The sequence below is a fragment of the Arvicola amphibius genome, chromosome X (assembly GCF_903992535.2).
Source record: "Arvicola amphibius chromosome X, mArvAmp1.2, whole genome shotgun sequence".
NCBI lineage: Eukaryota > Metazoa > Chordata > Mammalia > Rodentia > Cricetidae > Arvicola > Arvicola amphibius.
This window is the reverse complement of record NC_052065.1, coordinates 6,929,945-6,944,907: the sequence shown is the minus strand read 5'-3', so window position 1 is coordinate 6,944,907 and position 14,963 is coordinate 6,929,945. Positions and strand designations below refer to the sequence as shown.

Here is a 14,963-nt window from a genome sequence, read left to right as displayed (position 1 = left end):
GACCTTGAAATGCCATAGAGTTGTGGCAATAAATATGGCTCTGGCAGTACCTCCACTATGAGACTGGAATCTCAGAAAGCTAAGGAATGGGCTGAATCTAGCCAAAGTCACGTCTTTAATCCTCTCCATATTGCTTCACATATTATATACTCATGTGGTCAGAAAAAGAGAGATATACAGTAAAGACAGATTCAAAGACAAAGAAAACCTGTAAATGGTTTACAGTGTGTTTAAAAATATATACAGGCTTGGGAGAGAAAAGAAAAAGGTTAAAGTTCTTAAAATAAAAAAAAGAGAATAGTTGGGAGTGGTGGTGCACACCTTTAATCCCAAAGCTTAGGAGGCAGAGGTAGGCAGATCTTTGTGAGTTCAAAGCCAGCCTGGTCTACAGAGGGAGTTCCAGGACAGCCAAAGATACACAGAGAACCTGTCTCAAAAAGCCAAAAATTAAAGTAAAAATAAAAGAAATAGAGGTTAAAATAAAGCCATGTAAAGATGAAAAATACACAGAAAGTCTGGATACTGTATATTATTATGTTGTCTTTGAATTGCTTGACAGCTGAGGAAGGAACAACAGCTGCTAAAAGACATTTAAATATAAATGCTGCTTGATTAATAAAACATAAATATTTTGAAAATACCTTGACTTCAAAATTGAAGTCAAAAGGTATGTTACTTTGGAGAAGAGGTTTTGGTTTTGTTTCCACAGGAAAGGAGAAACTGTGGATTCATTCTGAGTTAAGAAAAATCAGGTTTGATCAAGGAAGACCACCTGAGAAATCTCCAGAAGGAAAAGATGACCCAGATGTCTGAGTTCTACATCCAGAACTGATTCAAGACTGTTGCCAGAGATGATCAAGCCTCACAGGATACTCCAGTCAGGACTTGGTCATAATTATAAATTTGCATTAGGTACCCATAAGATTATCAGCGCCCCCAACAAGCAGGAAGTAGCCTGGAAAACTACACCCTCATTCCCAAAAATGGACTATGAATATTTTCCTTTGTTTAGAATGTTGGTTATAAGTTGTTATGGATAATGGTCAGGAGAAAAGCTAAACAAAGAATATTAGATTCAGAGTTCTTATTTTTTTATTTTTTAAAATAGAGGGGGAAATGGTGTGGGACAATCGTCTATATTCTATCAATTATATTTTAAATAAACACTGACTGGCCAGTAGCAGGAAGTATAGGCAGGACAACCAGACAGGAAGTAGAGGCAGGTCAATGAGAACAGGGGAATTCTAGGAAGAGGACGCAGTCCTTTACCCAGCCACAGAGGAAGCAAGATGTGACTGCCTCGCTGAAAAAGGAACCAAGCCATGTGGCTAACATATACTAGAATAATGGGCTAATATAAGTTATAAGAGTTAGTAAGAAGCTTGAGCTAATGGACCGATCCGTTTATAACTAAAAAAAGGAGGGGGGGAGCAGTCTATACTCTGCTGCCATGGCAAATGTAACATCCTTTTACTGCCACTATAACTCCCTCTCATTTATAACTAGTTCACCTATTTACAACCAGCTTCATCTTATTTCATTTTAAACAACTACTGTCCACTTCAGGCTTAAGACTTCTTGGTTACATTCTATACCATAACACCGAGAATCTTAAGCTAGTTTTAATCTGCTGAACATACCATAGATGTATGTCATGCCCCAATGAGAAATGTAGCTGATGCTCAACAGGAAGCCTCAGTCCTATTCCCTATGGTTCATATTCCTAAGCAGTGCTATAAACATTACCACAGAAAAAAGTAATCAAAAGACAGGTCTATTATCTCTGTGAGCTACAAAATCCAGCTTTCTCTAAGACATGTCTACTGGTGCAATAATAGCACAAATATTATAGAGCTAACAAAGTACCTTTTGATTGAATTTAACTTATATCTGATACTGTTAATGAGTCCAAGAACCTGTGACAAGAGGTCACATTTCAAAGGAGAAATACTATTACCAAGGTTCTTCTAAATGGGCACAGCAATAAAACAACTCCTAATGACATATTGCTATACTCATTAATTAATTTATCATTCAAACATCATCAGAGAACCTTTTATAGTGGATTGTAATTAGCAAAGAGACCTACAACTGAACAACAATCAGAGAATGAGAGATTTTAGAGACCCCAACCTTAAAGGATTTATGTCTGTATCACATCCTTCCCCTCAATGCTCAGAAAACTATGTGGAAAAGCAGGCAGAAAGATTCTAGGCAGGGGTAGAAAAGCACTTCTCACAGATAACTTTTTTTCAGAAACAACACATGAACATAAGGGCTCAGAAAGACTAACAGAATGCACATGTTTTGTATAAGCTCAAGCCTCACATATCAACAGCATGGAGGAGGGGAAATGATCACAATTCCCAGCCCTAGCCAAGAACTCACAACTGCTAGAAAAGGGAAAATCACTTTTCTTCTTCAATGGAGTAATATTGAGTATATCAACCACATACCAAGGCAGGCCACATGCTCAGTAGTCAGTTAACACAAAGCAGACTCCTATTGTGTGTGTGTTGGGAGGGGTTCATTTCTTTTCAAGAGAGAAAAAAAATGAAGTGGGCAGATAAGGATGTGGAGCATAATTTGAAAATTGGGGAGGGAAAAGAATATAATCAAAGTAAATTTCATGAAATTTTCAAAAAAGGAATAAAAGCATTAAACAAAGGAAAATACTTTTAAGCAAAGATGCACCATAAGCAAAGTTTAACATACATTAAAATTTCATATAATTAAGGACTAGTCTAATCTTCACAACCACCAAAAAGAAAAAAAAAAGCTTCCATGAAAACAACCAGCAAATTTGATCTAGCACAGTGAAAATTTCTAGCAGTTTATCATTTGGCTACTTTCTGCTTTTATTTTTTTCTTTTTCTTTTGTTCCTTTTTCTTTTTTTTTCTTTTTTTTTTTTTTTGATTTTTCAAGACAGGGTTTCTCTGTGTAAAAGTCCTGGCTGTACTGGAACTTGCCTTATAGACCAGGCTGCTCTTAAACTCACTGAGATCTCCCTGTCTCTTCCTCCCAATTGCTGGGATTAAAGGCACGTGCCACCATAGCCTGGTTTACATTTTTTTCTTAAAACAGAAAGGAGTCTTTCCTTCTGAAATACTACAACATTCTTAAATATGGAGGAATAATCTTGCAAATCTTTATACAAAACCAAAGCAATCACCTGGGGCTGTTTGCACATCTTTCCCTGGTCTGGCTTCTTCTTCCCAAGTTTTGGTGAATCCTCTGCCCTTGGGCTTTTTCCCGGCTTTGTTGAGGTATGAAATAAAAAATAAAAATGATTTATATTTACAGCTAAAATTCATTATGTTCCTGTATGTATGCCAAGCAATAAAGCTTCTTATCATAAAATGGATTCTCTTCCTACAATGTTGTCATGAAACAGATATCATGATCATATGATACACAGCTTCCAATTGCCTGGTAGCTCAGTTTAGATTATTTTATATTTTCTGTGAAGATAACTACCTGGTTATTTTGTGTTTTATAGTTAAAAAATAAATATCGATATCAATGCCTACAAATTTAGGTTATTAAGAAAAATGAATTTTACATAGCAAATATTACTAAGTATAATTTAAAATGCTTTGTAGGTAGATATGAGACACACATGCATGTACATTCACACACATGCACAAATACTAACATTTTGAGGGCTTTATTTTTTAAGTTGAAACAGTCTACTGCTTTGTTTTTTTCATTGCCCAAATATCACCGAGTATGCATAAACAAGACATGGGATAGCAAATATCCCATCTTTCTCCAGCCTTTTTCTTCCACTTCTACTACTCACCAAAAAAGGACAGAGTCTATCCTCTGTTGCGAGTGTAAATTAAGATCATTTAACTGGAATTATAAATGTATCCATTATTTACAACCAATACACCTTTATGCACCAGGCTCATTTCATTCTTAGCAACTAGCCTACACTCTAGGTTTAAAACTTCCAGTTTAACAAAACAAAACACATCTAGTAATATCACTTACATTCTTCTTTCTTACATTGTCTTCCTGCCATCAGTTTCAGGATGTTGGCCTGGACCAGACCTCATCACATTGACATCATCATTAAAGGTTCCAGCTAAGGCCCTGAACTGGTTATTCCAGACAATTTTCTGGATCTATCTCCAAGACTACAGTGTTTTTTGTCTGCCTTCGACTCCTTTACTCAGTACCTTTAGTTTTCAAATGATCATGTTTTACACACTCATTGCAAAGTTTATCCATAGTTCTCTTAGATTTCTTCTGGTTTTCTCTAATCCTGATACCTTGTCCTCAACTGTCCACCTCCACCAATACTTCTAAATAAAGTATCCCTTTATCACCCCTAAGCAGTAAGTCAGCTCCTGACTAAGTCACACACTCATTTCCTTCCTTCAATAAGAACCAACAGTATACAGATTAGCAATCTAGTTCTGTAAAGAGCTAAGCAGTAAACATTCCAATGATCACATATGGTACCTTTCACATATTCTTTGTCTGACTGCTAAAAAACTATTCAAAGAACATAAAAATCAGTTTCATCACATATACTAAATAGGCTGTATATGATTCTATGTAAAGTCCAAACTAACTAATTTCTATGAAGGAGTCATTGTTTTACTTGACTTTTAAGTATATATACAGGCTACAGTGTTTCCTTTTGCTTAAGTTCCTACTTCTAGCTCTCTCTGCTCCATTCAGCAATGAATTCAACCTTCTACTTTATATGAAGACCAAAATTTGTCTTTGTGAATGACCTTAACTATACCGTTACACCATCTTAAAACATTCCTTAGGGCTGAAGAGGTGGACAGTTATTAAGAGTGCTTGTGGTTACCCTTCCAGAGGACCGAAGTTCATTTCCAATATCTACAAGTGGCTCAAAACTGCCTGTAGTGTTACTTCCAGAGAAACAATACTCTTCTGTCCTCTTATGACAATGAAATGCATATACAAAAGTATATATAGCTCAATTAAAAATACATCTTCCATGTCTAAATATGATACTAAAATGGTAAAAATTGTGGACAATGAATTCAAAAGTCTAGCTTTAAAAATGATTAATGACTTCAAATTGTTCTCAATTGAACAAACAAATACAGGGAGTTCAGGGCTAAGATGAGAAATTCAGCAACTTGCATACAAAATTCAGTAGACAGAGATTACGAAAAAAGATCTAAGCAAGGAAAATTTTAATAAATCAATATTTAAAATTCTGTGAAGCACAGGCCCTAGAAAAGGAAATATAAATTTGAAGGTATGGAAGGCCTGGCAGGGACTTGAGTATCATACCTCATCTCCTTCAATAGGAATCCCCATAAATAATGAATAATTATTCTATGAATAATGAAGAAAACCAACTACAAATCAAATGGTCATTAGCAGACCCTTAATGATTTATTCTATAGACCAAACAAACAAAGAAACAAACAAAATATATGGATTGAAGGGAATTGGGGATAGGAGCAAAGAGTAGAGGAAGGAATTTGGGGAGGACGTATAAAGTGAAAAGCATTTCAAAAAAGCCTTACAGAACCCTTCTAGATCCTGAATATTAAACATATACACATATAAAAACATTTTAAATGAAGAGACCGTGTACTGGAAGGAAGCCATCACAAACAGACAAGACATGTTATAAAATTTAAAAAATCAAAACCCTGTGCCAAGCCGGGCGGTGGTGGCGCACGCCTTTAATCCCAGCACTCAGGAGGCAGAGGCAGTCGGATCTCTGTGAGTTCGAGGCCAGCCTGGTCTACAAGAGCTAGTTCCAGGACAGGCTCTAAAAAAGCTGCAGAGAAACCCTGTCTCGAAAAACCAAAAAAAAAAAAAAAAAAAAAAAAAAAAAGAAAAAAAAAAAAAATCCCTGTGCCAGCAATGAGTTGAGAACGTTGGCTAAACTGTTTTACCCCAACACTATTAGGTCAGTGGTTCCCAATCTGTGTCATGACCCACAAAGGAGTAGCATATCAGCTACTTACATTGCAATTCATAACAGTAGCAAAATAACAGTTATGAAGTAGCAATGAGATGATTTTATGGTTGGGGTCACTACAACATGAGAAACTGTATTAAAGAATCACAGCAGTAGGAAGGTTGAGAACCACTGCTACAGGACATTGCTACTGGTTACATTCTAAAACTTGATGGCAAGGATCTCAAAGTATTTTTAGTTTCTGAGCATACCACAAATTTTTGTCAAGTTCGTGAGCTATAATAACCACATGACCAGAAGACATGCTGAATAGCATAACGCTAACACAATGTTATGAGAGTTTCCAACCATGTTTTAAATGGATTTAAGGACTACTCCATAAGATAGAGCCAATATCTGACACTGCTAATGATATCAAGAACCTGAGACTAGATAGGTTCTGTGATAAAGGGATAATGTAATAAAATGACTCCTAATGACTTACTGTTATACTCACTGATTACTACAACACCCAATTCTTTTCAGAAAAGCTTCTTGCAGTAGATGGTAATTAAGAAACAGACCTACAACCCAACAGTCCACAGAGAATGAGATACTTTGGAGTGCTCAACTCTAAATGGGATTTCTATAACATAGCCCTCTCCACTCAAGGCTCAGCTACTGATGTGGAAGAGTAGGCAGAAATATTTTAGCCAGAGGTGGAAAAGAACTTAGATGATACAGTGCTTTCCAAACACAAAATAGCAGATGCACAAAGGAACTCAAAAAGAAAAACAAACAGAATGTTCATGTCTTTACAAGTTCAAGCCAAACAAAATTCCAGCATGGAGGAGAGGAGTGAATATAAAATGCAGAACTATTTAATAATTGATAGTTTCTGAGAAAGGGAAAATCATTTCTCTTCAATGGAGTAACATTCGTTATGTCAACCACATTCCACAGCAGGCCACATATTCAGAAGTAGTTAGGTAACACAAATCACTCTCCCATTTTTATGTGTCTCATTTTTTTTTTAAGAAATCGAAAGGCCATGAAATTGGAGGTCAGGGACATGAAGAACAATTTTGGAGGAGGTGGGACAGGGAAAAGAATATGATCAAAATAAACAGCATGAAAATTTTCAACAATTAATAAAAGAATTAAATGAAGAAAAATAAAATATTTTGAAACAAAAACATAAAATTGAAGTTCCTCATACAGTAGATTTTCATATAATCAAGAAACTGTCTAATTCTCCAAAAGAAAGCTTCTCTTAGAACAACCATATACATTAGATTAGCATGATAAAAATTACTAGCAGTTAATTATTGAGCTACTTTCTGCATTTGTTTTTTTAAAACAATATTAAATACAGAGGTATTATTTTGCAAATCTATATAAAAAACTAAAGCAATCACCTGGGGCTGCTTGAACATCTTTCCCTGGTCTGGTTTCTTCCCAAGTTTTGGTGAATCCTCTGCCCTTGGGTTTTTTCACAGCTTTGTTGAGGTATGAAATGAAAAATAAAATGATGTATATTTACAAATGGAACTCATTATGTTCCTCTAGGAATGCCAAATAATAAAGCTTTATATAACATGAAAAGGCTACAACCATACTCTTGTGACATGCAGCCTGGTAATCTAATTCAAAAAACTTTAGTATTTTATGTAAAGATTACTTGCCAGGTTATATGTGTCTATGTTCACAGGACACACACATACACACAGAGAAAGACAGACAGACAGACAGACAGACAGACAGACAGACAGACAGACAGAGAGAGAGAGAGAGAGAGAGAGAATATATCAATGACTTTTAAATTTAGTTATAAGATAAATAAATTTTACATAGTAAAAATTACTGAATTCAACTAACAATTATTTACAAGTAGAGCTGTCTTCAGCTAGCAGGAAAAATATGACCATTTAACTGTGGTCATAACTTTACCTCCCCATTTGCAACTAATTCACTTAAATATACTTGACTATACTCATTTATTTTTACAAACTGCCTTATATTTCATGTTGAAAACTCCTATTTTGAAAGAATTCTAGTAATATTACTCACACTCCCTGCCATCAGTATCAGGATTTTCACCAGGATCAGACCACTGATGCTCCATCGCACTGACAGTATCACTAAAGATTCCAGTGGCCCTTTTGTTATTCTTGGCAACTTCTGAATCTTCTATTCCCAAGACAACCATGTCCCTTTGCCCACCTTCAACTCCCTTACTTGCTATCTTTAATTTCAGGCCAATGAGAGTGTTTTATTTTCACTGTGAAGTTTAGCCACAGTTCCCTCTATTTTTATTCAAGTCATTAGGGGTAGGAAGAAAAGGCCTACAAGGCTGAGAGATGAGTCAACCTGGAGTCTGCCTGAGGGGCTAGCAACAGTCACTGCCAGAGGTCCTGTTCATGCCTAGCCAATAAGGGGCAAACACACAATGATAACAGATCAGAATGCCTGGGTGCTGGGAGGGTATATAAAGTTTTCCACATTGCTAAATAAATGAGTCTGCTATATGCCTTCTACCTGATTCCCAGTGTCTGAGTCATTGATGCAGTGCCTCACTCCCTCCCCCGAGGAAGATGTTAGGGCCCAGCTATAATTAGGCTCCTTCAGGATTTGCTCTACTTCTGACACAACTTGCACTCAACTGTCTACCTCCACCAACACTTAAATGAAGTATCCCTTCCTTCAATGCTCCTGAGCTATCAGTTCTCACCTCCATGTCATTTGTCATCACTTCCTCTAGCAGAATCAACAGAAAAGTGGTCAGCAATCTTGTTTTGTAAAGAGCTAGACATTTGTAAATAGTAAACATTCTAAAGGCCATATACAATCTGTCACATAAACAAATTTGTATGCTTGCTGTTAAAAAGAAAACCAATGATGGGGGGAATGGGAACATGAGGGAACCAGGATGGTCAAGTTGAGGACAGGACGAAGGGGGAAGAGTAATGAGAGAGATATCTTGATAGAGCGGTCCATTATGGGGTTAGGGAAAAACTTGGAGCCAGGGAAATTCCCTAGAATTCACAAGGATGAGCAGAGATAAGACTCCTAGCAATAGTGAAGAGGGTGCCTGAACTGGCCTTCCCCTATAATTAGATTGGTGACTACGCTAATTGTCATCATAGAGACTTCATTGAGTACCTGATGGAAGTAGATGCAAAGATCTACAGCACTGGGCCGAGCTCCAGGAGTCCAGTTAAAGGGAGGATAGAGGGATTATACAAACAAGGAGGCAGGTCAGGATCATGACAGGGAAACCCACAGAGACAGCGAACCTGAGCATGTGGGAGCTCAGGGACTCTGGATGGACAGCTAGGAAACCTGCATGGGACCAACTTAAGGCCCTCTGCAACTGGGTGACAGTTGTGTAGCTTGGTCTTTTGTGGGGCCCCTAGCTGGGGGACCAGGACCTGTTCCTGATGCATGAACTGGCTCTTTGGAACCTATTCCCTATGGTGGGATGCCTTGATGAAACGGGGAGGAGCTTGGTGCTGCCTCAACTTGATATACCATGTTTTATTGATTCCCAAGAGAGGCCTTACCCCATCTGAATGGAGGCAGAGAAGGAGTGGATGGGGGAGGTAAAAGGGAGGTGGGGGGAAAGGAATGGAAGGAGATAGAGGGAAAACTGTGGTTGGTATGCAAAATATAAATAAATAAATAAATGAATGAATGAATGAATGAATGAATAAATAAATAAATAAATAAAGCCAATTAATATAAAAAACAATCTTGTGTCACAATTTCATGGGATCTATAAAATTCCTCACTCATCTACAAGGAGGAGTCAGTCTTGTAATTGATTTTTAAGTTTATTCTCATTCTCTAGTGTTTTCTTCTGCTTAAGTTACTACCTCTATCTTTCTCTGGTCCATTCAACAGATGACTCAACCTTCCACTTTATATAAAGATTAACATCTGTTTCTGTGATTGACCTTAACTATTCCATCATACTATCTTAAAACATTCCTGGGGACTAAAGAGATGGTTTAGCAGTTAAGAGCACAAGATGCTGCCTTTATAAGGACCAGAGTTTATTTCCAACACTTGTAACAGATGGCTCACAACTGCCTGTAACTACAGCTCAAAGGTTCCAATATCCTGTTTTGTCCTCTGAAGATACCTGCATGTAAGTATAAAAACAAACATGCAGACAGATGATTAAAAGAAATATGTCATTCTATTAAGTTCCTAACTCCTCCACAATGAAATCCAAAGACACTGAAATGGTAAAAACTTGGGATAAAGAATTCAAAAGTCCAGTTTTAAGGATGACTAATGACCCCAAATTCAAGCAGTCAGTTCAGTAGTCAGATGAGAAATGTAGCACCTTGCATAGAAAAGTGAAAATAGTGATTCCAAATAAATTATTTAGGCAAAGGAAACATATTAAATCAAAATTTAAAACTCAATAGACCACTGGTTCCAGGCAGGGAAAAGAAGATATGGGCCTAAGGATGGTGGGTGTAGAAGGCTGGACATGGACTGGGAGTGCCACATCTCATCTCCTTCAGGAGGAATCTCCAGTTGCATAGCACATCTATAAGCAATGAAGATAATCTGCAACAAACTGAATGGACATAGGCACATTTGTAAGATTAATCAAGTAGGCTAAATTTCAAAACTATATAGATTAAAGGTTGTAGGAGAAAGGAGTAAAGATCAAAGTTAGGAAGGTGGGGAGGAATATCTAACAGTAAAGCCTCTCAAAAAACCCATAAGGAAACTACTATACTAGAAGATTCCTGAAACAAATACACATTCATACATGTATATGAAAAAGTTTAAGTGAAATCTGCATGTAATAGAGGGAAACAACCCTAACTAGAAAACACATATTACCAAAAATCCCCGCTAATGCAAGAAATGGGTTACCACTTTTTGAGGTGTTAGACAAAGATGTTCCAGAGAACCCACTCCTAATATTGTAGGCCACGGACAAAGCTATTAATTACCCTCATCAACTTGATGGCAAGAATCTCAAGATAGTTTTAATTTACTGAAAAAACCACATACTTCTGTTATAGAGCATGGAGAAACTTAGGTGCTTTTCAAATGGAAGCTTCAGCACTAATGGCTATGACTTATAGTGGTAAACATTGCTATACACACTATCAGAGAAGAAAAGTAATCATCAGCCTGATTCATCTACTAATCCTGTGACCTATTATAACAACCTCCTGGCACCATACACTGGTGCAATAGTGATGTGACTTTTATAGGGAAAATCAACCCTTTTTACAGAAATAGGGCCCATTTCATGAGAGGGAACCTATAGTTGACGCTGTTAGTATAGATAAGATCATAAGACTTAGTGAAAATCCCACTCCTATGAATCTGGTAAATTGATACAGTAATAAAGCGACCACTAAAACATATTATGAACATTGATCACGATAATTCTTAATCCTCTTCAGAGAAGTTTCTTGCAGCGTATGGTAATCTATACAGGGACCAACAGCTGAACAAGCTGCAGAGAGTGAGAGACTTTGGAGTGCTGTACCTCAAATGGGATATTTGGATCACACTGTTCCCCTGTCAAGGTTCAGGGTTCTATGTGGAATAAGAGGCAAAAAGATTCTAGCCAGAAGTGGAAAAGGACTTCCACCAGGCAATATTTTTTTCAGAAACAACTAAGTAGACAACCACACGAAACCAGAAAGACTGTAACAGAATGTACAAGATGAGTATAAGCTCAAACCTGACAAATTCTTAGCATGGATGAGGGGAAGTGGGCACAAAGTCCCAGTCCTAGCAAAGTGATTCACAGTTTATAGCTGTTGGGAGAGAGAAAATCCGTTTTCTCCAATGGAGTAACACTAGGCAGGTATATCAACCACACTCTAAGGCAGGCCACATGTTCAGGAATAGTTGGCTAACACAAGTCAGACTCCCAATTTTTTTTATGTGATTTTCATTATTTTTAAGAGAGAGAAAGAATATGAAGTTTAAAGGACAGGGTGATGGAATTTGAGATGAGTGAGGGGGGGGAGAATAGGATCAAATTGAATTGTATAAGATTTTCAAAGAATAAATAAAAAGCATTAAATACAGAAAAACAATTTTAACCCAAAATGCCACAAAAATCAAAGTTTTATATACAATACAATTTGATATCATCAAGAACTAGTTTCATTATCTAAAATGAAGGCTCTTCGTTTTAGTCTAATTCTTCAAAGAGAAGGTGTTTATTAGAACAAACAGTGAAGATTTCTAATCACTGAGTTATTTTCTGTATTTGTTTCTTTAAGACAGAAAAGTCTTTCCTTCTGAAATACTAAGCCACTATACAACATAGAGGAATTAACTTTCAAATCAAAATAGAAAAACAATCACCTGGAGCTTCTTGGTTATCTTTTCCAGGTCTGGCTTCATCTTTCCTGGGTTTGGTGAATCCTCTGCCCTTGGGTTTTTTGCCAGCTTTGTTGAGATATAAAATGAAAAAAAAGGTGCACATTTAAAGTTAAAACATATTATTCTCAGATATGGATGTCAAATAAAACTTTTTATAATAAAATACAGACTCTCTTATAATGTTATCGTGGAAAGGCTACTACCATGCTTACATGATAGACATCTTCTAGTTATCTGGTAATCTAATTTAGACAATTTCAATGCTTTGTGTTAAGAGCATCTGTCATGTTCTTTGTGTCAATGTTCATACTTATAAAAGGAGATATTTCAGCATCAACACTTTTACAATTTGGTTATCAGATAAAAAGAATTTTATATAGCACAATGTACCAATTATAAATAAGGAGAGCTATGAAACACACACACACACACACACACAAATACATGCACACACCCTAATACAACTGTGTTCAAAGATTAACTACTCTCATTTTACGGGATTTATAACTTAAAACAATCTACAGTTTTACTGCTTCTGTGTTTAAAAGTATTCATAAATAGCACCAGTGATAAAAGCTCTCCTATCTTTTTGCAGCATTTTTATTCTACTTCTACTCATCAAGAGGGACATAATCTATCCTCAGTTATCAGGGCAAATATGAGATCAGATAACTGCCACCAAAACTCTATACTTCATCTACAACTAATTTCAACTATATCCACCAGACTCTTCTTATTTCATTCTTAACAACTACCTTACTTACACCTTAGGTTCAAATTTAAGTAATTCTAGTAATGTTACTCACATTACCTTTTCTTGTTAACCAGGACCATACCAGTGATGCCTCAATCCATTGACATCATCAAAAGATTCCAGCTTATACCCTGAAATGATTATTCTTGGCAATTTCTTGATCTCTTATATCTTCAAGACAACAGTGTTTCTGTGTCCACCCTAATACACTACAAGCCACTGGTAATGCTATTGGTTATTCTCTAAAATTTGACAGGAAGATTTTAAGGTAGTTTTTAATTTGCAGAATGAATCATAAATTTATGTCTTGGAACATGGACAACTAGCTGGTACTGAAATGGAAGCTTTGCTCTAACTGGCTATGTTTCATAGTGCCCAATGTTTCACAGTGCCTATGTTTCACACTACACAAAGGGGCAAAGAAATCATCAATCTGACCCATATACTAACCCAGTGATATACAAAATCAACCTTCCTATAAAATATACTGGTGCAAAGATAGACCAAATGCTATGGAAGTAACAAAGCACTTTTGAAAGGATTTAAAACCCAAAGCATTAAATGGCCCTCATACTTGACACTATTAATTAGCCCAAGAACCCAAGATTAGGCAAGTAAAAAGCCTTAGGGAAAATCCTACTAGTATGATTTTGCTGAATGGACATAGAAACAAAATGACTCCTATGACGGATTGCTATTACTAACTGATCAGTGCATCACTCCAGCATCACCAGAGAAGCTCCTTAAAGTGGTGGTAAGACAGTGAGTTATAAGTGGACCACATGCACAGAGCAAGAGACTGCAGTGCTCAACCATGAATTGAATGTCTGTATCACATCCCTCCCCTCAAGGCTCAGGGATCTATATAGAGGAACAGGCAGAAAGAGTTGACATAGAGCTGGAAAATAATGTCCCAAAGACAGCATTTAAAAACACAACAGAGAAGAATCAAATCAAGGAGGAGTTGAGGTAGGGGAAAGAATATGATCAAAATATACTATGTAAATTTTTTAAAAATAAAAAGATTTTTAAATAAAAAAATAAAAAATAAAAACACAACAGAATAGGCATACAAAGGAATTCACAGAGACCACAACTAAATGCACGTCTTATACATTCTCAAGCCTACCAAAATCCCAGCATGGAGAAGGGGAAGTGGGCATACAAATTCTAGCCCTATCCAAGAATTGATAGCTGTGAGAAAGGGAAAACCCATTTTCTTTAATGGAATAATGCTAATTATATCAACCACACACAAAGGCAGGCTACATTTTCTTACACAAATCAGAATCCAATTTTTATATGTTTTTCATGTTTGTTTAAGAGAAAGTAAGAACATGAAGTCCAGAGGTTGCAGGCATGGAGGACAATTTGGGAAGCTTTGGGGGAGAGCAAAGAAAAGGAACAAAATAAAAATGTATAAAATTATTATATAATAAATAAAAGCACTAAACAAAAATAATTTAAATCAAAGTTGCTATATATAAATGAATATTTACATCAAATTTCATATAATATGAAGAATTTCATATAATTATGAAGTAGTATAAAAGGAAGCACTGATTCAAAACAACAAAAACTTTGGACTAGAACACTAAAAATTCTAACAATTTACCTTTAGGCTACTTTCTAAACGTTTTCTTCAAAGAGAAAAAGAGTCTTTCCTTCTGAAACATTACACCATTACTCACTGTGCAAGAATCATCTTGCAAATCAATATGGAAAATTAAAGCAATCACCTGTAGCTGCTTGATCATCTTTCGCAGGTCTGTCTTCATCCTCAAAAGGGTTGGTTAATACACTGCCCTGAGGGTTTTCTGCAGCTTCTTGGAGATATGAAATAAAAATAAAAATAATTTACATTAAAAGCAAGAACACATTACGGTGCTTTATGTATCCCAAATAATAAACTCTCCCATAATAAAGAT

The 14,963-nt window shown here is 36.3% G+C and overlaps 1 protein-coding gene across 11 annotated transcripts in view; it reads right to left on the bottom strand.

The window, feature by feature from the left end:
* Scml2 (Scm polycomb group protein like 2) overlaps positions 1-14,963 on the bottom strand; it is a 127,524-nt gene that overhangs the window by 45,553 nt on the left and 67,008 nt on the right. For 8 of the 11 annotated variants that reach the window (XR_005283875.1, XM_038317008.1, XM_038317004.1 and 5 more), the window contains exons 10-13: positions 14,775-14,861; positions 12,264-12,347; positions 7,325-7,405; positions 3,174-3,257 (exon numbers count right to left, since the gene is read on the bottom strand). Coding sequence is in view for 10 of the 11 variants with exons in the window: in XM_038317008.1 (XP_038172936.1) it covers positions 3,174-3,257; positions 7,325-7,405; positions 12,264-12,347; positions 14,775-14,861 (336 nt within the window). In the remaining variant the exon portion in view is untranslated. The remainder of the gene's footprint in view (positions 1-3,173; positions 3,258-7,324; positions 7,406-12,263; positions 12,348-14,774; positions 14,862-14,963) is intronic. The other 3 variants (XM_038317006.1, XM_038317007.1, XM_038317015.1) reach the window with 3 other exon arrangements.